Source organism: Trichosurus vulpecula, chromosome 1 (genome assembly GCF_011100635.1).
Source record: "Trichosurus vulpecula isolate mTriVul1 chromosome 1, mTriVul1.pri, whole genome shotgun sequence".
Taxonomy (NCBI): Eukaryota; Metazoa; Chordata; class Mammalia; order Diprotodontia; family Phalangeridae; genus Trichosurus; species Trichosurus vulpecula.
This window is the reverse complement of record NC_050573.1, coordinates 173526141-173550424: the sequence shown is the minus strand read 5'-3', so window position 1 is coordinate 173550424 and position 24284 is coordinate 173526141. Positions and strand designations below refer to the sequence as shown.

General features: G+C 40.0%; 1 protein-coding gene across 1 annotated transcript in view; it reads right to left on the bottom strand.

Annotated features, from left to right (window-relative positions):
* Positions 1 to 16855, bottom strand: part of BMP6 (bone morphogenetic protein 6) — a 235251-nt gene extending 218396 nt beyond the window's left edge. Inside the window, exon 1 of the mRNA XM_036742182.1 lies at positions 16048 to 16855. Within this exon, the coding sequence (XP_036598077.1) occupies positions 16048 to 16780 (733 nt within the window). The 5' untranslated portion in view covers positions 16781 to 16855. The remainder of the gene's footprint in view (positions 1 to 16047) is intronic.
* Positions 16856 to 24284: the final 7429 nt, after the last annotated feature.

Below are 24284 nucleotides of genomic sequence, written 5' to 3'. Positions count from 1 at the left end.
GTTTAAAACACAGCAAAGGATTTTTACAATGTTTTATAGAAAGATCAAGTCTTTTTCATTTGAATATAGAAAAGCAGTAAGATGACAGGGGAACTGACAAGCTAAAACTGCTGTGGATGCTTGATCTAGATAGCACTAAGGCACAGAGCCATCTGCTTTTACTATCAGGATGGCCTCTAAAATAAATCTGATCATGAGGTGAGTCATGGGGCAAATACAAATTAAAACTAAGAGTAGGCTAGATATAATTTTTTAAAAAAAGAATATATGTATGACCATACACAATGGTGCTCTGACCAAGAGGAATTCCTCTAATTGGTCAGAAAATGAACTTCAGCAAATTCAATTAGTAGAAGTGTCCAAAGTCTGTAAGAATGGGCATCAAAAGCAGCAGCATGGTAATGAAGACAGAAATTTTACAGCTTCTAATGTGCACTTGGATCAACTATTTCATGCCAAAACTGAGGTGGAAGGGAGCAGTGCTTTAAAAAAAAACAGATCAAAGAAGCTTGAAAGGGTAGAATAAAAATGTTAGACTTTCAAGGGAGCTTGTACATCTTCTACTCCAAGTTCTACATTTTCCAGTTGAGGAAACTAAGGTGCAGAGCAGTTAAGGGATTTATCCAAGGTCACCAAAATAACGTGGTGGAATTGGGACTAGAACCCCTATTGCCTAATTCCAGTACACTTTCTGCTATATTTTGACAATGTCCCATACTATCTGAAACCACGTCCTAAGTAGTCACTTTCATGAGGGTGACATAAAATAACATAATCCAAATTCTGCTCTACATGTCAACCCCAAAGGCATTCATAGCCTTCATAGAAGCTACATAGCATTCACAGAAAAGTTCACTTTAGATAGAGAGGGAAAGAATGCAATGGGAGTGGTAGCTTTGGGTCTGAAAAAGTATGGGATTAATACTTCCTAACCAGCAAGAGGACCCCTCCCCCACCAAACAGCCAATGTTTATTTACAGTGATAACTGGAAAAGACAAGAGTTAACCATCTGAAAATATCTCTCTCAGAATTATTTTAAACCAAGATTCCAACAAAAATACCTATCAGTTCTTACTTGATGTAAGACCTCTAAAAACAATGACTTCCAACCAGCTACATGTTTCCTGGGACTAGAAAAGAAATTTTAGGTTTATGGAAAACTTGGAAACAATGAAGATTTCTGGCAAAAATCATAAGCATGTATCTGAGATCACACTCCCTTCAGGATGCCGACAAGTTCCCAAGATGCCAGATTACTAAGAGCTATCAGAGGTAGGAGTGAGGGGATTGTCTCTACTGCCATTTCAGGAAATTAGGAAGGGATATCGCTTGATTGTTAAAAGTCCGATTTTCCCACAGGCCGCTAGGGAACTGCCCAGTTTCACTCTGAGAATAAAACAAGAAATTTAGCAGAAAACTCTGTAATGCAATACTCTTTTAATTATTGTAATAATTTTCTCCTCAGCCCTCGAGGATTATTGTTATTTTGTTCTTTTTATGTCTAAATGCATATTCCTTCATTCTCACTTGGTGAGATATGTTAGGAAACAAATCTGAGTTTCAAGAGGTCATTTGTTTGCCATTTTTCCCTACTTCTGTGAGAGATTTAACCTACGTAAATGAATAAAAAGGATGGACAATACGGCTAACATTCAATACAGCCAAAACTTACTAGTTTGGATCAATTAGAGGAAAGGTTGTCCAAATTAGTAAAGAAGGCAGAATTTCAAATTTGCTTAGAGTAACAAATAAATGGCTAACAAATTGTTGCCAAGCATACTACCTTGCATTAGAGTCTATAAGAATCTTTTGTATTTGACCCAGTAGTGGATAGAGTGTTGGACTTGGAGTCAGAAAGACCTGAATTCTAATCCTGTCCCAGACACTTGGTTGCTGTCCTTTGTTCTTGTAGATGACCAAAATGGACCCTAGGTAAGTCACTTAACTCCTGCCTACTTCAGTTTCCTCAGATGTAAAATAGGGACAGTGATCACAGGCATCTCACAAAGTTATTTTGAGAATCAAAAAGCATAATAAATGTAAAGCACTCTGCAAACCTATACAATATAAACGCTAGCTATTAGCTATTATTAACAATTTCTTGAGTAGTGGACTAGGGAATTAGATGAGGTACTAGACTTGTAATGAAGAAAGCCTAGGTTCAAATTTCACCTCAGATATTTCCTACCTATATGACACTGTGCAAGTGGCTTAACTTCTTGGAGCTCAGGGTTGGTTTTTTTTTTCTCCTAAAAAATAGTTCGGGTTAAATCTATGATCCTATGATTCTCCTAAATAATTTAAATATTTTCCTAGTATTAGTTACCTATCCTGTTAACTTGCTTAGTAAATAACTTTCTTACAGATAGCTTAAAAAGAAATCGATCCAAGCCTTATCTGAGATACCCGACTTCTGATTGAGACTTCCCATTAGGTTTTACTCTGTAATACGTACTATCTTTGGCATTCTTTACTTGAAGAGACCCGAAAGAATCCCAGACATTGCCTCTAGTGACAGTAAGATCTTTGTTTGAATTCTCCTAACTTAAAAGTTAAAGTTTACAAAAAGTCCGTTCTCACAGCAATTCTCCAAGGTAAGTAGCCCACATTATTATTATACTTTTTTTTTAACAGATAAGGCAACTAAAGCTCAGAAGAGGATAAGTGACTTGCCCAATTGTCAAGACTTGAATCCAGATCCATTGTTTTTTCCCTCCAATATACCATGCTATATAATTATGTCCATTTGACTTTTTGGAAAGCTAATGAAAATATTCTTGTCCCCCTCATGCCCGTGCCACAAAAATTCTAATAGTTTTACAAAGTCAGGATTCCTACAATTCTTGCCCATTCTTTAGCTTTTCTTTTTATTCTGCTCCCTGAAATCCTGCAGAGCATGGATCAAGTAGAGCACCGGCTAGAGAGAAATTTAATCACTCATATCTCTGCCTGACTGATTGTCTAGGTACTATGGTGACAGACACCTCAGAGAAAGTATGTAGAGGAAAAGAGATTTTAAAATTCCTAGACTTTAAAAGCCCAAGGAAACTTCTGATGGATTTGGTGTCAGCACAGAGAAACACAGGGCACAAATATATGCATGTAAATTAAAAATTACATATTTGCACACCAACAAGGCATCGAACATAATAAAATGTTTTTAAATTTCGAATGTTAAAACTGACATTTTATTACCTTCCAAAACTGTGCATTTTATATTTAAATGTCTTTTTATAGTTTCTTCCCAACAAAACATTGCAGATATTCTAACATTATCTGCTAATATCTGAATATCTTTTCATTTAAAAATGGTAAAAGAAAAATCCTAAAGAAAAATAGAAATCCTAAGTTTATTGATAAATATTTTAAACAACCAAAAATACTATCCAGTTAGAATGTAGAGGTGAAAGAGGCCTCTAAGTCAGTCATTGAGGATGGTCATATAAGATTCATGGAAAGAAAGAGGAGGGAAAATATTTAACCTCAAAGATTAAGGAAAACCATTTCCAGGATCTCTTTCTTCCCTGAACAGGACAGCTCAGTCCATTAAGACCAAGTTAGTTCATGCTTTGCTGATACACAAACCAGCATTTAAAAAAAAAAATGTTCATGTACAGGAAACTAACAAGACTGAAAATACAGGAACAACAGTCAACAAAGGCAGATGTTTAAGGCTAGAAGTCACATTCTGCACAAGGTGAAAAGGGTAAATGGTAGCTACAGGAAAGTCATCATAATGAACACAGCAGTTATTAAAGTTCACTTGTTGGGGGAGTGGTGGGGGAGTTTCACTGAGCAAATGCTTAGCAAAGCTTAATCTGTGCCACAGCTTTATGCTTGACATAGCTGACCGATGATGCAAAAAACAATAGAAAAGTAAAGTCAGTGTACTGGACACGGGACGTTACAGTCCTCAGACAATCTCAACCTATCTAACAGAATGCACAGTCAAGGGCTTATTCCTGTCAAACAGAGTCAGGAGGGCTCTCCCACCTAAAAGAGAATAGCATCCTGAAAAAAATGAATTAAGCAAAGTCCTGCACTCAGCCAGCAGTACCTACATTTTCAGTAAAAGGACCATAGGGACACATAATGAAATTACCTGATGCAATTCAGATATTGGCTCTACCGTATTCCAACTCTACTTAATAAAGGGTGATGGAAAGGGAAGAAGAGATACTACACTGACAGGATGGCAGGTTAAATATCATTTCAGGTAAAGTATTACATACAATTCACTTTATAAGGGAAAAGTTCTTTGGAACAATAGTTCAAAGTACAAAACACACATACACATACATACACACATTCATACATACATATATATGGCTTTGCAAGTATCTGTGTGTTTTTGGTAAAATCACTTTCTCCTTCCAGTCTGTAAAATTCCTCATCTGTAAAATGAAGGATTGGACAAGATGACTTCTAAATCCCTTCCTCTAATTCTCCTGACAGAAAGGCAGGAGATGACAAATGTAGAAAGTCACACACACTATCTGATGTGGTGACTGTGCCCATTTAGTTTTGTTTAACTCTTTTTTTCATTACCATGAGGGAAAGTTTAATGCTAGAGTTGGGGGACCTATAATCAGAAATGACTCTGATATAAAAACAAAAGACATCAATAAAACTTAATTAAAAATAAAGATCATGAAAAGTCCAACAGTAACATATATCCTCAGGAGGGATTGAGATGCGCCCTTTGCAAGACTGCCATTGATTCAATTGGTTTTATAATAATGAAATTACCACTTTATAACCCAGGCCCATCATAACGTAGCAAAGCTACTCTGTATTGATGACCAAACCCCAGAGATACAGATATGTTTGGAAATGGAGAGTGAAGAGAAGCTGGCCTAGGAGTCTTAATCTCTAATTAATCAGAAAATGATTGCTAGTTAGGCCCAATGGGGTGCCAGTAAATAATGGGAAACTTAAGAAAGTGTCCCTAACCTCCATATTCATGATGAAAGCTTCTGGGACACATGTTGAGACCCCTGCATCAACAAGCTAGTCTCCTCCTTCCTTTGGCTACCCTACCTCTATAACACTGTGGACCATGGAATTATGCATGGACATGGAAGGGGCAGGTTTCCTTGTCTTCACCCAACTCAGCACACAAGATCATTTTGGAAGGAGGGGATAGAGAAAGTCACTATTGTGAGGAAGAAAAATTGATATTACCATAATCAAGATTAGATGTTTTCAAATCTCTGAAAGACCTAATTTGATTATATAGTATAAATGCTTTTTTTTTCCCCAAGAATTTCCCCCTGCAATACAATTTGTCTAACATTGGGTGAGGTATAAAGTATAAGACACTTTTGTTCTTGTTTGGTTGTTTTGGTCATGTCTAACTCTTCACGAGCCCATATTGGGTTTCCTCAGCAAAGATACTGGAGTGGTTTTCCATTTCCTTCTCCAACTCATATTTACAGATAAAGAAACTGAGGCAAACAGAGTTAAGTGACTTGCCCAGATAAGCTAGTAAGTGTCTTAGGCCAGATTCCAACTTAGGAAGATAAGTCTTCCCGACTTCAAGCCCAGCACTGTATCCACTGCCCCATCTACCTGCCGCATAAGCCACGTTAGGGATGTGAATTTGATCACTCTTTTGCCTTGATGTCTTATTTTGCTATTATTTGATATCTTTTGGTATCAACAAATTTTTCATTTCCTCTTCTAAGCCTTAAAGAGGTTTCACAGTGGATAGAGTACTGGACCTGGATTCAGGAAGTTCAAATCAAGTCTAAGAGATTTACTAGCTATATGACTCTAGGCAAGTTATTTAACCTGTCTGCTCTGTTTCCTCACCTGTAAAATGGGGATGATAATCATATCTACCTCATAGGGTAGCTGGGGATAAAATGAGATATTTGTAAAGAGCTTTGCAAACCTCAAAGTGCAATATAAATTCTAGTTGGTCCTGTCCTTGTCGTTTTTATCATCATAATTATTGTTATCATCATCATTGTTATTACTTCACTTATGCATAAAAAATGGTATGAAAGTAGATTCTTGGGACCCTGCCCGATCCCCACAGATTCCCCAGGAGGGCAGTGATAGGGGAAGATGGGATGGTGAAGAGGCATCCTCTTCCAAAGTATATTTCCCAATGCCTTAAGAGGCTAGAGGGAAGAGGGATGCTCTGAGAAAGAATTAAGTTAGGTCATTTTTCAGATCAGGACTCTAAATAGCCACTCTTTATACCCTCAGAGCTCAGCCCAATGCCTAAAACATAGTTGAATAAATGCTTGTTGTATGATTAGCTGCAGAACTAACAAAAGCATGCGATCCTTTAACCTCTGACTTATTCTGTACTCATTTAGTCACTATATTTATTTATCATGTTATGTTATGTTTGTTGTGGCATTATATTACATTATATCATATCATATCATATTATATTATACTATATATATTATAATTAGCCCAAACTGTCCTATACCCTGAGTTATCTCACTACCCTCCCTGTACTAGACCAAGGATCCTTAACCTTCTGTACTTGAGCTTGGTTTTTAAAAATATTTTGATAACTGCATTTCATCATTATTGGGTTTTTTTGTAATCCTGTGTATTTTATCTTATGCATATAAAAACATGATTCTGAGAAGGGGTCCATGGGCTTCAACAAACTGCCAAAGAAGAGAGGGTGTCCATGGCACACAAAAAAATTAAGAACCCTTAGACTAGATGGATGCATAAACTTAAATATTTGGTACTTTAAAATCTTCTAGGAAGTATTTTTTTTATATCAGTAGGAGAAGTCCCTTAAATACTTAACAAATTAAGCTACAGGAAACTCAGTGAAGCTATTTGCCAATTATAGCAAGTGTATTTTCTCCTAATATAATGTTTTCTTTGTTCCAGACCCACTGATAAACTCTTTTGATAGTCATTTTCCTTCTGCTCCTTTCCCATGGTTTTCCTCAACATCTGAGCTATAAATATAGGGCCTGGATCTGTGACTTCATTAATATAGAGAATTTGCAAATGAGGAAACTCCCTCTACCTATATAGAAAGCAACCCCTAGTCTTAAAGAGTTGCCTAGAGCACTGGGGAATGATGTTTCTTGCCCAGGGTAGTCAGGATGTGTCAGAGGTGAGATTAGAACCAAAGCAGGCATGATTCCCAAGCCAGCCCTATTACCTTGCTTTTTAGGAGAACAGCAAGAAAACAGTGCCTAAAAGAATGACTTTGGACCTGAGTTCAAATATGACCTCACACTTACTAGCTGTGTGACCTTGGTCAAGTCACATAACCCCATTGCCTCAAAAAAAAAAAGAATGAATGATTTCAAATAAATATTTATACTGTAGAAATCCTTGCAGAGTAATAAATACCTAAGCTGTTGTACCTCTACAAGTAAAATGTTTCCTTACATTAACTTGGGCACAGGCTCTGGTGCTTATTTCCTCAGGGTCTTCAGTCAAGTCACTGACCCTCCCTGGCTCTCAGTTTCTTCTTCTAGAAAATAATACGGTTGTCCTACACAGTCTCTGAGGTCCCTTCTGGTTCTCACTGTAGCTCTAAGATTTGTTGACCAGAGCTCCAACATCTGCTGAAGCAAATGCTTTATGTGGAAAATGCTTGTGGAACATTGCTTGAGGAGTAGGTTTAGAGGAGCATAAGAATATAGGAAGGCACTCTGCGGGGCTTTAAAGGCTGATGGCACTATTTCTAAAAACTGAATCTACACTTCAAAATTAGTGGCTTTCCTCTGATACAAATATGTCACTATTCCAGACATAAGGGGAATATGGTTGATTTCCCATTGAAAAAAAGAGAAAGGAATTTCTTCACACACACACACACACACACACACAAAGCATAAAAAGGGACTTGATCAAGAGATCCTCTTAAGCTATTCTTATGTTTATTGATTATGACTAGGGCTCTTTGGGAACTTAAAATGGAACAAAGAAAGAAAGAGGGAGGGAAAAAATTGTTTTTTTTTTTCCTGAAGAAGAGAAAGGAAGATATTTGAAAAAGAATTAATTGATCTAAAGGAATAAAAATAATTGAGCATAATAGCTGCACAGAAATTTCCCAGAAGCAGAAAATTGTATTCGATAAAAACTTATTAAGCCCCTGAAATACATATGGCACTGTGCTAGACCCTGAGGGTCCAATAACAAAAACAAAACAGTTTTTGCCCTCCGGAAGTTTATATTCTACTGGAAAAGGTGGCCTCTACTAAATAACAGGTGATACCATTGTCTAGGCTGTTGTCTAGACAGGTTATATAAATACTTGGGGAGATCAGATTGGGTTTTGAGAAGGAGACATAGAGGGATCCATTCTAGTCTTTGCAACCTTAGGGAATGCTGGTATTAGTTTCTATTCCCTCCCAAAAGATAAGATTTTTTCTTATCTTTTGGCGATGGCCATCACTGATAGCTAGAATTATTTCTTTTCCCATTCTCAAGTGAGGGGAGGGTTTCTTTATCTGTGTCTCGTGAACTCCTCCCCTACTCTGGCAAAGTCTATGGACTCCTCAGAATAAAGTTTTTAAGTGCAGAAAATGCATAGGATTACAAAAGAAACCAAGATTAGTTAAAGTATGTGATTTTTTTCCCATCCAAGTATGTAGAACTCATGGAAGATTCCTTGGACTCCAGGTTAAGAAACACTGTTTTACAAGCTCCTTCTTTTCTCCAATCTCTGCTGTCTCGAATCCATCCTCCACATGGCTGCTAAATTGATATACCTAAAATATTCCACCCCTACCATCCACCATTCTGTCATCCTCCCTGCCCCCTTTTAAGAGAGTGATTCCTCATCTCTAGGATAAAACATAAATTCCTCTCTTTGGCTCATAAAGCCCTTCACAATCTGATTCTAGTCTACATTTCCTAGTTTAAAATACTTAGCCCCTTCACTTACTCTATACCCTAGTTCCAGGTAAACTGGCCTGCTTAATGGTCCTTGTACCTGACATCCCATTGCCCATCTCTTGCCTTTGCATGGGCTGTTTCCCATGCTTGGAATGAACTCTCTTTTCATCTCTTAGAATCTCTACTTTCCTTTAAAATTCAACTCAAGTGCCACTTTCTCCAGGAAACTTATCTTCATCCTTCCCCATCCTTGTTAGTGCCTTTACCCTGAAATAACTTTGTATGTATATTTTATATTAAATTTTTAATTTAATTTAATTTTCTTTCATTTTTTTTTGAGCAAATCAGGATTAAGTGACTTGCCCAGGGTCACACATCTAGTAAGTGTCAAGTATTTGAGGCTAAATTTGAACTCAAGTTCTCTTGACTCCAGGGCCAGTACTCTGTCCACTGTGCCACCTAGCTGCGCCTATATTTAATTTTCAATATACATGTTGTTTCCCCTCAAAAGAATGTAAGTTCCTTGAGGACCAGGACTTTCATCTTTGTCTTTGTATCTCAAGCCCTTAGCACAACATTGAGCACATAGTAGGCTTTAATATTTATTGGACTGAATTGAATTTAGAGCAGAAGGAACTTTTACTTCATTGAGGTTATACCCCAGGGTTAGCCCTTGAGTTGGAGGACACGACTGTGACTCAGCAAGTCTTAAAGGGATTTTTCCCTATTACATTTTCATTCTTAAAAGGACAACCAAAGGAAACACCTTCTGTGATCTGAACAATGCTATCTGCTTGCCCTTTGATCTTAGTTTAAGAACATTTTGTACATCTCTGTTTGGTTTTTTTTTTTTTAATGCCACTAACTTTTGCAGTTAGCATTTAGGAGAGTAGAAGGTACTTAGGAAAGTGTTTTACCCCACATTTCAAACCACATTCTCATAAGCAAATTCTCCATTTTAGCAGTAAGTGACACATAAATTTATTTTGATTCTCTTTGTCTGGAAAAAGGCTATGTATGCCTTCTTGGAATGCATTTGCTTCTCAAGTCTGCTTCTTCTTACAGTATCTAACCATCTTCAAAACTCAGTTTAAGTCTCCTCCTCCATGAAGCCTTTCCTAATTCCATCAACTGCTATTGCTTCTGTCTTCTCTCTGATGACTCCAATACCACCTTCCATCACCCTATATTTATTTCATTTATCTTTATATATGTTTAGTACATGTTGTCTCCCCATAGAGAATGTAAGTTCTTTGAGGGCAAGAACTATTTCCTTTTTGTCTTTGAGGCTCCAGTGCCTACCATACTTCCTTACACATAGTAGGTCATTAATAAGTGTTTGTTCACATAAACGTTGGTGACTAAACTTCCCTAAGTTGAAGCAATTTAGATGAAAAGATGGGGATTCTGATCATGTGTTTTAAAAGCAAAGTCTGTACAAAAATTGTGTTTGGCTATAAACATGAATACTGAATATTCTGGTTCCATTTTTCTTCTACTTTATATTTTCTGAGCGTGATTATGTCCAGACGATTGCCAGTATTTATAGTACAATGAGTTTCTTATTGCTTTTCCTGAGATAGAGAAGACATTGACTTTTTCAGTTCTTTGTTAATATCTGTTCATATACATTAACACCTCATTAATTCAAATTAAGGAAATGGAAGAATCAGTTCAAATGAAGGATGCCTGAACTTTTATTACTTTCGTATGCAGTTTATCCACTGAAATCCTACTCTGATATCTTATCATAATGAAGCATGATGGTTACTCCTCACTGGAAAGGTGTACCAGTATAGCATAAGCTATGTCTTACTAAATCTGGAAAAGCTTCAAGTATCCAATACACTCTAATTCAATCTAAGCACTTATGTATAAGGCACTCTGCTGAATATTGAGGATACAAAGAGAAAATGAGAAATAGCGCCTGTCCTTGCGGAACTTCTATACTACTGAGACTCAGAATAATTGTCAAAAGACTATTCTAGTATGTTTTGGATACACTCATTACCAGAAAATAAGCCACAGAGTGACAACTTTATTTTTTTTGTCCATAACAACTAATTAAATACTCTGCTAAATCATGAAAAGGTTGCCATCTCCATGCTTGAGAGAGTATCCATACTAATAAAAATGTAGATGTTTTAAAATAAATTAAGGAAAGCATACATTATATTATAAACTAAGAGAAATATAGATACTAATAAGTAAAATGATTCATTATGTATGCAAGTCTTAACTGACATATAACAGTATACTATAAGCACATATCAATCAATAAGCATCTATTAAGCATATGCCAGATATTGTGAATGGTCCTAAAGTTACAAGGCCCTGAATTTCTTCATTTGTTTTGAAAGTTTCATACAGTAAAAATAGCAAATCTCATGTATTTTATTAAAAAAAAATTAAATCAACAGTAAATGAAATAGTAAACATTTTACTATAGCTCTAGGCTGGTATTTGCCCATACTTTGATAAGGTCAACTCAAATCACAGAGGGCAAAAAACAGTCTGTTTTCCCTGTTAAAGAGCGAATTCTAGAGAACCAAAGACTGGAAGGCAGGTTATTCTGACTGCCAAAAAGATTCTTAGCATAGAAAACAAATGGAAAAGAGCACTGATTGAATTCATGCTCACGCACATGCATGCATGGGCATACAACTTATACAGGCTCACATCAGTAGCAACAGCAGACAACATCAGAGGCCAAGTTGCTGTAAGTACTTGAGTCATTATAAATGTTCATTCTGTTCATTCATGAAGAATTTGAAACAATCAACATAAATAACAATGAGCTGGCTTTAATGACCGGTAGTTCAGATGTGAGAGAAAGTTTCTCTTGTTGATTCATACTTCCTGATGGTCACCCTAGATGAAAGGCCTCAGTGTTACTTAAATGTATTTCATGAGTAAATCCCCTGTTTTACATAAGATTCATATCTACAGCTATATAACCACTTTCCTTTGTGCTTTTCCTTCTCCAGTGCCAGACACACAGCATAAACCTAATAAGTGCTTGTTGACTGACTCTTAATAAAATGTTTAACCCCATGAGTGCTAAGTATGAGCAACATTATAGAATCTGATCTCCCTGTGGTTTTGATGAGAGAGGAGTCAATTAACTACAGCCATCAACATACCACTGATATAGATTAGGAAATCAGGGAAATGATCCCCAGAACCTTATTCTGAAAATACAAATAATAAAAATCATCATAATAACAAATAACAGCTAGCAGGTTTCAAAGTACTTTAAGAGTTATCTCATTTGAACTTCACAGCAATGCTGGGAGGTAGGGGCTAGTATTGTCCCTACTTTACAGGTGAAGAAACTAAGACTGATGTGCTTGGGGTTACACAGCTGATATCTGAAATAGGATTGGACTCCAAGTTTTCCTGTGTCCAATTCTAGCACTCTATGCACTGCGGCACCTTTCCTATACTAAGGTCAAAGGATCACAGATTTAGGGTTGGGGGGGACCTCAGAGATTATCTAATCTGATCCGCTTTAAAGCTGAGGAAACTGAAGCCTGGCAAGGTGACATAATTTGCTTACAGTCATATGGGTAATAAGGGGGTAGAGCTGGGATTTAAACTGAGTCCCTATGTCCCTTTGACTTCAAATCCAGTATTCTTCCCACAGTAACCTCCCTTCTTTTTGTCCATGAGGACCACAGTTAACTACTTCACCTCTTGGAATAAAATCTCTTTTCAGTACTTCAAGACTTTATCAGTTTGGGGACGCCTACCACCACGGTCTATCATTCGATCTTCATAGGTTGTTGTAACTGAAAAAAAAATACTACCTTGTGCTCAACTCTCCGGGGATGAGCCTTTCCTTAAACTTAATAAACACACTTTTTTAAACCAGGTTCCTGCTAGAAATTTTTCCAGCTTCATAGGACTTGACAACCTAGGGCTCTGCAGGTATAACAAAATGTAAGTCACCTCTGTGACACAAGTTAGACTCTATTGGAGGCCTTTATCATCATTCCTATGTTAAGGTTGATTTCCCAAGCTTGGTTGAAAACCAGAATAGTACTTAGAAATCTGTATTACACTTACCTAACAAGCAATTCTATTCTATCTCCATGTGTGTTTAATAAAAGGAATGCCTAGTGGCTTGATTTGAAGGGTTCCGGTCAGAACTCCCTACCTTAGTATCTCCCCCCTGTGCCCTGCAAACCTGTTATCATATCTTTGATGCTACCATCAAAGATTGAGAGTCATTCCTCTGAATTTCTTTTTTTGTTGGGTTTTTTTTTTGAGGGGGAAGGCAGGGCAATTGGGGTTAAGTGACTTGCCCAAGGTCACACAGCTAGTAAATGTATCAAGTGTCTGAGGCCGCATTTGAACTCAGGTCTTCCTGACTCCAAGGCCGGTGCTCTTCTCACTGCGCCACCTAGCTGCCCCAATTCCTCTGGATTTCTAAAAGTCCTCTCTGAAACTGCAAATATTTCTCCAAGTTGTCAACCTTAGCAGATAGCAAGGATAACTTCACCATCCTATTTGATCTTCACAGCAATGTAGGGAGGTAGGGGCTAGTGTATGGAAATGTGTGGAAATGGGACATTGGATAAGTTCTTAAAAAACAAAAGAGAGGAGCCTCCTTTGAGATAGCTTCACACACACACACACACACACACACCCCCAACTATTAGAGTTCCTTCTTCCCTCCTCAAACTATCTTGTCTTTACCTACCTGTGCACACGGGTGCACACGGTGTAATCCCAGAAGAATGTAAAGTATTTTAAGAGTAGTCTATTTAGTAGTAGTTTCTATTGTTTCTTTCTGTTGTCTTTATATTCCTAGTACCTAGTACAGGGCCTTGGCCAGAGTGTACTCTAAATAAGTGTTTGTGATTGAACCTGAGCAAAGAGTTTGTAGGAAACCATAAAACAAGATAAAAATAAAAAGGTTTGTCCTCTTCACAGTCTTGCCTAGGGCTAGCCTAGTCCGAGTTTATAGCAAATCAATGTAATGGATAGACAGCAGTTTTTCCTTAGGTAATGCAGTTTCTGTGTAGCCCTTGGATGAACATTACTGGGACATCCTAATGACCACATATCTTCAGAAATTCTGGTTTTATTACTATCATTATTGACAGAGAGGGAATCTAGGACTTTCTCCATTCTAATTGGAAATGAGATTACCCCCCAAAAGCAACTGGACATTTTTCCCAGTTGACCAACTTGTACTTTTTGGATGTGCCCAGGGTGGAAGGGGGTGTTAAGTAAGGGAGAGGAAGCAGGGCAAGCAGGGCAAGGAACAGCATTGGCCTGATGCCCCTGGAACCATTGCTTAGTGGCCTGGAATCATGAGAATTTGTCCAGCCTGCTTCATGGAGGTAGTCCAACCCTGGTTTTGGCTGCCATCATTTGTGAAAATTCCTGCCCAATCAAAATCCCTGGATACAAAAGTTGCAAGGCAGACCCTGAAGTATTCCACACTGGCAGGGTTGGCAGGCTCCAAGGCTGCACCTGCTATGAGATGTTGTTTTGTAAGCTATTAAGAAACCCTACCTTGCCATCTCTGGGTCCATCCTCTCCTCCCCCCAACAATAACCACCAGCAGCAGCAGCAACCTGAAGACATGTTTGTGAATCACTTATAGATTCACTTGTGAAGAAATAGCTATTTCATTTGAGGAGTGCTGCAAATCAGCAACGCCCTTAAAGTGACTGGATTTTTTTTTTGTTTTGCTTTGTGTTTGGATGATTTTTCTGTGTGGCATTCTATTCTCTGCATTATTTATTCTACCTACCACGTCTTGGAACCTAGAAGGCACCAATTCTAGCAATTTTTTTTAGAATGTGTGAGCACTAGAGTCTGTAGTCACTAAAAACAACCACATTTTCTCTTGAAGTGACTTAGTACCAAACCACCCTGACAAAGTAGCACATTCCACACAGGGAAAAGAGAGGGGAAGACATGAATGAGTCAATGGCATATATTAGGAATATTCATTCAGAAAAAAAAAACCTTAATCTCATCTTCATTTATAGATGTGAACACTTTAAGAGACAAGTTGAATGGCCTATCCCAGTTTACAGAATAAATTAATAGAACTAGATTTTGAATCTCATTCTCTTCCTTAAGCAACTTGTGAGATTTCTGAAGCCCTCCTCAATCTCTTCCTAACTTTCTTTTATTTTTTCAATCTTTAGGAATGAATTGGATCCACTAAACATTGATTTCAGAGCTATGGCTAAAAATATGCAGAATTCTCTATGAATGCTACCACAACAATTCTCCCTAACAGCAAAATTCCCATTCACTACTATTACCTTATGGAAGTGTTTCCAACAGTTCTCAACAAGGTCTCACCTTGTATCCATCCTTTCTTTTCTTCCTTTCTAACTGCCCCCCCCCCCCCCGCCCAACACACACCGTTTTTGTTAGGCTTTAGAAATTTGAAGATTTAATAGTAAAAGAGTTAAGAGCCATTGGTTAGCTGGGACGGTAACAAAATAATTTGGATGTTAAAGGCTGCTCTAATTTTTTTTCTACAGGCTTGGTAAGCTCTAGGTTTTGCATTTCTCCACGAGCAGGTTTAACCTCTCCCCAAGAAAAAGGATGATGTTCAAATGAGGACACAATATACCCTGGCCACTTGGGGATACCTGACCGCTTAGTTCTCAATCTGACTGAAAGAAGCACCAAGATGCTCTGCTTTAAGAAAGACCAGGCACTTCTAACCACTTAGCTATCAATGAAAAAGGGGGGGGGGGTAGGAAAAAGGACCTCCAGGAGCTAGTCTAACTATGTCTGCTGCAACCTATAACCAAAAGCACGGAACTACTTGGCTGATCCCTGTCCTCCGGGGAGTTTGCACACCCCGGCCAGTCAGGAAAGTCCAGGTGGTAGCCTAGCCAAGACACCTGACTGAGCCAGCTCCCCAGACAGAAGCTCTAAAGGCAGTAATGAAGAGTCCAAATTCAGAGACTAGAATTCTAGAGATCTTAGAGAGTCCAACGCCCCTCATCTTACAGAGAGAGAAAGTGATTAGTCCAATTCATACAGCTAGTTAGTGGCAGAGCTGGGAGTAGAACCGATGGTCGTGGCTATCAGTCCGGTGCTCTTTTCCCGGGAGCCCACCCTTCATCAGCCTAGGAGCCTAGCACACTTTAGTGTTACTCCCCTGTCACCTGGCGGCAGGGAATGAAAGGTAGTTATCTATGTGTCTACGGAATGTAGATTCTTACCCAGGTTCACAAAGCTCATGACCATGTCAGCATCGTTGAGAAAGGCGCTGTCTTGAGCGCTGGCTAGCGGGGAAGCTCCACCGCTGCCTCCAGGACCCGGGGCAAGGAGACTTTTGCGATGCAGGGCATGCGCCGCCGCGCTCGGAGCCAAGGGCCGGCTGGCCGGCAGCCGCTGCTGGGACCAACCCCTCCGGTCGCCCCCTCCTTGGGGCGGGGGCTGCTGCTTCTCCTCCTCCTCTCCCCTCTCTTCACCCTCGTCGGCGGACAGGGCATTGTACAGATCCAGCATGAAGAGGGGAGCCGACTTCAGTCTCCCTGGAGGGGGCGGGGGCGGAGGGGACGGTAGCGCCCCGCGATGCTCGGGCTGCAGAGGTGGTGGCGGCTGTTGCTGCTGTAATCCATGGAGAGGCCGGGGCCGGTGGGGCAGCCCCAGCACAGACAAAATCTCCTTCTGCATCTCTCGTTTTTCATGTGTCTTGAGCCTCCGGTAGAGGAAACCAGAGGAGGAGGAAGAAGAGGAGGAGGAGGGCAGCTGCGGTGTCGGCTGCTGCAGTGGTTGTTGCTGCTCCCCGGGGCTATTGCTCTTCCCGCTGCTGTTCCCAAGCAGTGCCCCTCCAGTGGCGGCTGCGGCCGCGGCGGGCAGGAGGGGCAGAACTGGCGGGGGGCAGCAGCAGCCGCACAGGAGCCCCCACCACCAACATAGCCACTGCACTCTCCTCCCCAGCAGCGGCATCCCCCGCCTGCCCGCCCGGGGCCCCCTTTGCTAGGCTGCTCCCGCTGGCCCCCCGTTGGATTCCCACTTGGGAAATGGAACCAAGGAGGACGAGGAGGACGAGGAGAAGGAGGAGGAGGAGGAAGAAGAAGAAGTGGAAGAGGAGGAGGAGGGGGGAGCCGCTCGTGACACTTTCTGTGATTATCCCCCCTCCACCCTCCCCTCTGCTACCGGCTCTCTTCCCCTTCCTGGACCTCAGTCTTTATCTCGCATGGTCCTCCTAGGCTCCCCCAGTTGCCCAGGTTGGAGGGGTGGGGGAGAAACGAAGGGGCAGAAAGAGTGAGGGTCTAGGAGGAAGATCCAAAACCAACTTGTGCAGAAGTACGAAGAGATTGTTGAAAGTTCCAGGTAAGCCGCTTCTAGTCCAATGTTGCACCCAAGCCCGGCTTCCTCCCGACCTCTGCAGGCCACTGTGGTGTCACCTTCGCCCCCCTTGCCAGCCCAGAGCACACACACAAACACATCCACGTGCGTTTGCCCCGTTTGGCCTTCCAGGGTGCGCGCTGGTAAGTCTGCCTTTCTGCCTGTCTGTCCTTCTCTCTCACTGTGGGGCGGGATGGACGAAGGGATCAGTCTGGAGGCGAGGAGCTGCTCACGAGAGCGGGGAAGCACCCCGCATCCTGGACGCGAGCCCCCACAGCAAAAAGGGCAGCGACAGAGGTACCGCAGCGCACTCTGGGTTGAGTTTCGGGATTTGTTTAAAAAAAAAAAAAGACTGGGAGGGGGGAGCCAACTTTCTCCAGAAGACCAAACTTTTTTTTTTTCCTTCACAAATTCCTTTCCCCTGGTCTTCCTACCACCGTCGCTCCCCTCTAAGAAATCTCTGCACTCTGTTGATGAAGTCCCAGAGTGAAGCCGGCAAGGTTCTTGTTTTCCGTACTGTTCTCAAGGAGCTGAGCTGAAATCCCCGCACGTAACAGGGGTGGGAGAGAAGGGAGTAGAAGCTTGTGTCACGGGAAGAAAAGTCACCGATATTTCCCGGTCGGCTAGTGCGTCTCTCTCCTTGCCTCTTCGTTCCCCACTACGCGCAGCATTGACTCTCAGATGCGAGACTCTCTCAGGTACCACACTCCAACCCCCAGATCGCCCCGCCTTCCTTGATGATGGACAAGAACTGCAGCCAATAGAAAGATCCAGCTACCCTATATTTAAATAGGCGCTCCCCCTAGTCTTCTCTCCCACAAGAGAGGCGTTGCCTCATTCGCACAACTAGCTCCGGGACTACAAACTTATAAGCAATATTCTGAGACCCGCAAGGTACTAAAGAAGGAGAGGTTTTCTGGAGCGCTCTCTTGTTTGTAAACACTATCTGAATTCTCTTCTCACCCAATATTGTTGTCCCAGCTCGAAACCGTTTGGTTTAAAGACCAGTTAAAAGGTATAATGAACTCATAAACTAGGCAGAAAAAACATCTAAGTTCTGTATCAAATATTATTATAGGAAGAGCAGAAAGGGGTGGATTTCTTTTTTGGTGCTTCCCCTAGTTTCTCTTTTTTGATGTAAACTAGGCGTTTAGCTGACACGTGGCTTTTAAAAGACAGCTGGAAGTGAAGACACACCCTCTGAGGAAGCTGCTTACAACGTTGTTACAGAAAGGGATAAATGTAAACCAGACCCTGCATTTCCAGGGTTTGGGGCCTATTGTTTTGGTTTTGCTTTTCACTGACCTTCCCTCTCCACCTCCCCACCCCCCACTGCTGTCAAGGAACCAGGGAAAAAGCTGTCCTGGTCCTTTAGATTGTTACCACCCTGGAGGATTCCGGGGTGTTTTTAGACGATTCTTCAGGTTAAGTTTATGAATGTAGATACTATTTATCTGAGTGCCCATGACAACCCTCCTATGCCTGAGCAGATTAATTTCTAGAGTTAGTATGTCAGAAAGCCCTTATCATCTCAAGATGATGATATGATCATGATATGATATGATGATAATTATCATCTTCAGAAAATGAACCTCTCTGAATTTAGCTAAGGTGATCCTCAAAGATGTGTATTACTTAACACTTTTCCAGATTGGTAGGAACTATGAGAGCTCATAGGAAATCTTCTAGTCTAGCTCCTTCATTTTATAGATGAGAAAACTGAGGCAAATAGGTTAAGAGACTTGTCCAGGGTCACACAGCTAGTAAGTATCTGAGGCAGGATTCAAACCCAGCTATTTCTGATTCCAAAATGAATATTCTACCATGCTGCCATGTTGTTGTTGTTGTTCAGTTGTTTCTGACTCTTCATGACCCCATTTGGGATTTTCTAGGTAAAAGATACTGAAGTGGTTTGCCATTTCCTTCTCCAGCTCATTTTACAGATGAGGAACTGAGGCAAAAAGGGTTGGGTGACTTGCCCAGGATCACACAGCTGGTAAGTGTCCAAGGCCAGATTTGAACTCAGGAAGATGACTCTCCCTGACTGGAGGCCCAGAACTCTATCCACTGTGCCACCTAGGTGCTCCCATCCATGTTGCCATAGCCTTTGAGAATGCAGGTTTTCTGTGCCACACTGGGGCATTAGAGTAGAACATTAGTGGAAAATTGAGAATTACTTGTGTTTTTTAAAAGAATCATAATCCATTTTTTGAGAGATGCTTACACATTTTCTACATGGGAAATCCATATCCCAGAAAAGTCACAAGTTCTGTCCATATCTGAGTAGGTCCCTGTTTCTTCGTAAGACCACTAAACATGAAATCATAGCAAGAATATAATTATGAGAGGGAGTATGGTATAGTAGAAAGTGTGCAGGGTCCAGAGTTAGGAAACTTGAGTTTTAGTCCATGATTATATGACCAAAGGTAAGTCACTTATCCATAGTTTCTTTATCTGTAAAATGGGGGTAATGGTATTTGTATTATATATTTCACATATTTCTTATAAATAAAGTGCTTTGCAAGTTTTACAGTACCATATCACCATGCCTAGAATCTTACTCTCTAAAAGACGACAGAACAGAATCACTCCAAAAGTATAAAGTACTTTACTATTTGTATCTGGGGTACAATTACCTTGCTAATTGAAGTGGAATGGGTAAATGAAACTGACTCAAAATCTACCTGAACATACCTCACCTATAGGTGTATTTTCTTATATCACAGCTATCACACTTTTAAAAAAAATCACTGTATTTGAACACAAAATTTTCAGTGCGTGGCCAGGACTACTTAAGTTTGGTAAATATGGGCACACAGTCTTAGTTCAGGTCGTCTGAGGAATAGTGATGAGGTACCTGTTTGGTATAACTCTCTACTCCTTCAGCAATAGCTTCTCCATCCTATCATGATTTTTCCTCCATACAAAATCTTGCTAAGTTTCTTGACCAACCACAAAGTGCATTGAGTGACAGGTCATAAATGTTTGGCAGAGGAGAATGAGTGATAGTTCTTTATTCTAGACACTAGAACCTCCCACCTGAAATGTTTTCTGCAGTGGAAGCTGTAGCTATACCCCAGGCCAGACTCTGTACTTGGGATATCAGAATAGTTATTATGATAATCTCTAACTCTTTTGAATATCCTATGACCATTTATCTTGTTCCAGGCCAAAGTAGTCAGCCACAATGGAGAGTGGTCCCTCATCACTAAAGTGATAATTCATAAACGTTAGGATCACTTCTAAATTTTTAAAATAAAACCCAATTCTCTCCACTATAGACTCCTTCCCCACACTAAGCCAAGATTCCCCTCAGCTGTTGGCTCAATAGATATGGAATAATGACCAAAAAATAATAAAAGCTAGGATCACTCTCTACCTGAAAATCAAGCCCTGACACAAACTTTCAAGTAGTAGAGTATTTTTCACCATTTAGGCCTCAGTAATTTTTTCAGAAGTTCCATCAACTGGAATGTTATTATGCTGTAAGAAATGATGAAGGGGTTGATTTCAGAAATACCTAGAAAGACTTTTATATAAACTGCTGCTAAGTGAACAGAATAGAACCAGAACAATCTACATAATGACAGCAATATTGTAAAGAGAATCAACCCCAAAAGACTAAGTAACTTTGACCAATATAATGATCCACCACAGTTCTAAAGTATTTGTGATGTAAACTGTTACCCCCCTCCAGACAGAGACCTGATGAACTCAGAGTGCAGACTAAAACATTTTTTTCTGTATTTTTCTTGCTTTTTTTTTTCAGAATATGGTCAATGTGGAAATATGCCTTGCATGACTTCATATGCAAATGGGTGTCATATTTCTTGCTTTCTCTATGTATGGGAGAAGGGAGGGAGGGAAGGAGAGATTTTAGAACTGAAAATAAAAATAAATTTTTTAAAAGCAAGTCCCATCACTGGTTACTTCTCTAGAACTGCTAAGGGCATATAAGCTCTGATGGTATTGGAGTACCAAGCAATCCTCCAAGTCTGCTCCTCACATTCCCAGAAGAAGGCAGGTCTCGAGTCTGGATCTGAAGTCAGAGGACTCAGTTTAAATCTCAGCACCTCTACTTAATACCTGTGTATAACCTTGTCAGATCATTTAATCTCTCTGGGCCTCAGTTTCCTCATCTTTAAAATGGGGGAGCTGGACCATATAATGTCTAGATCCTGCAAATCTCAGATTATTAATATCAACAAATATGCCCAGTCTTTCCTCAAAGTGCTTCCCCTTTCCTCCAAACAGGCAACATCCTCCCTCGTAAACTTTTTTGCATGTACTGTCATCCAGCCCTGGAATGCCCACCCTCAAATCTTGTTTCAGATGCCACCTATTGCTATCTGAGGCCTTTCCTGACTCCTCAACTGCAGGTGCGTCACCCAATGATCTTGTTTTTATGCATTTATTTTGCATATATTTCATATGTTTTTATAGATGTACCTGTCATTGCTCCCAATGCTTCTTGAAGGCGCAGACCATTGCTTTCTTGTTTCCATGCCCCCAATACCAAGCACAATCTACCAAGTAGGTACATAATAAATACTTAATGCCTGATTAAAGCAAGAAAAGAAAATTAAATAAATGGCAACTTTAAAGGAACATTAAAGATAACACAATACATAGAAAATTGTCCTGGATTACACTATGAGTCTCTGTAGGACAACACTCCTTACATTAACCTGACTTCTTCATCTCTGTAACTGTTGTTCCATCATTTTGGTCATGTCCTACTCTCTGTGACCACATTTGGTGTTTTCTTGGCAAAGATACTGGAGTAGTTTGCCATTTTCTTCTCCAACTCATTTTACAGATGAGGAAACTGAGTTAAATGACTTGCCCAGGATCACACAGCTAGCAAGTGTCTGAGCCTGGTTTTGGACTCATGTCTTCCTGACTCCAGGCCTAGAGCTCTCTCCACCTTGCCACCTAGCTGCCCTAGTCTTTGTAGACTTCCTACTATATAGAAAAATCTTGGGGATACTCCTAGTAGAGACTGTTTCACAGAAATCCAAATCACCAAATTATTATTATTATTATTATTATTATTATTATCATCATTATTATCATTATTATTATTATTATATGCAAGACACTATGACAGGTCCTCTCAAAGAACTTGCTGCTGGAGCTGTACCATTTATATTTCAAAACACCTGGGATGTATATCAAATGGGAAGTGGATCATAGCCACTATATGCCTTAAGAGATGCTTTTTCACGAGATGGCCATGGCTAACCTTCTGTTGGTGTATCTCTGAAAACTTTGCTATTCTGTTCCTTAGATAATACACCATCAGTTGCTGAGCTTGTATATAAAGCCTTTTCAGCTTGGTAAGGTTGAAAAGTCTTACTTGCTAGGATCTGTGAATAGCCTACAATGTCATATGTGAATAGCCTTCATGTCATAACAAGGCATCAGAATGAAACTTTACCCAAGGGATCTTTATCACAGGGCAGGATGGTACTCGGAGTCAGACACACTATGATTAAACATCTGGATGCCAATGAAGGTCCAGGTCACTAGAAGAATTTGTTCATAAAAATAAATGCCTATGATATATATATATATATATGTATATGTATATATATATATATATGTATGTATGTATGTATATATACTATATATATGTAGCCTATCGGTGTCCTGTAATACACATACACACATATGATATATACATAGATACATATTTTACACATATTTTTCACATAAGAGGCAGTGTGACATATTGGAAAGGGGGCTGACCTTGGAAGCAGGAAGATCTGAATTAAAGTCTCACATTGTCACATGCCGGCTGTGTAACCCTGTGCAAGCCACCTGCCCTGCCACACTCCCCCACACCCTCTCCCCGTATCCCCAAGCAGCACTGTAACACTATGAATTGCAGATAAGGCAGTGGCCTACATTGGTAGAGGAAGTTCTTCTCTGAGCTCTCCCTACACTGGTAAAACTGTGTATCCAATTTTTTAAAATTAGCCATACAATGTATTAAAGTGACAAATGATAACAGACTTACAGTCTAAATTTGACAACAGAAGAAGATGGAGAAACACTCTCAAGGCAGAAGTGCTAAAGAGAGGTGTTGCTGTTCTTGTTTTTTTTTTTAAGGTACAGGTGTTACTGATAAGAAATGTGATGTCTTTGGTTGAGTTAAGGGAGACTGTGAGATTTGTGCTCAGTCTGCGATGTGACCGAAACGTCTCCCTCAAGATCTCCAAAAAGTGTCGGGTTCAACAAAAGAATGCAAATGGAACTTGGATGTCCATAAGATCGTAGATCTAGGGCTGGAAGGTATGTCAGAAGTCATTTAGTCCAACTCCTTCATTTTATAGATGAGGGAATTAAGGCCTGGGAAGGTTGGGAAATTTGGTTCTAAGAAGAGGAGCTGGCTTTGAATGCAAGTTTTATGTATTTATCATGCTTTACGCTGCTGGGATGGGTAGAATGAAGAGAGAGAAAAAAAAAAAACCAGCTGAGGGCAACAAAAGAGAACAACTGGGATAGTGTGGTTTCCCATTAAATCCCTCAGCCCTGATTGCCACTCACCATTCCCTCCCACTTGCAGACATCAGCATCCTTATTCATTTCCTGTGGCAGCTGTTGCAGGTCAAGGGAAAAAATACTCGCAGGATTGGGGACAACGACAAAGAATACGGAAGACAGCAAGTCACGTTGGCAAATACTTATAACTTGGTGTAAATGCTATACATGCTAATGATCAACCAGAAAAAAGTGATACTTTGTCTCAGAGAGCAATGAAGTAGAAAGCAGAAAGCCTTAGTTTGTCACCAATTTCTTAGGATTATATGAAAATTTGGATGGTTGTGGTATGACTATGTGGCTAGTGGGCAAGGATGAGGAGGGTCCAGAAAAGGGAGGGAAGGAAGAGAAAAATAAAAGAATGTTTTAATCAAAAGTTTTCTCAGGCATCTCTAGTAATCTTCTACCTCTCTGCTCCCAAATCCTCCAAAGGTAATAGAAACTCTGAGTATGAGAATAATAATACCAACTAGCATTTATATAATCCTTTAAAATCTGCAAAATATTGTACATGAGTTATTTCATTGGATCTTCTTGGACCAAAGTGCTATTATGC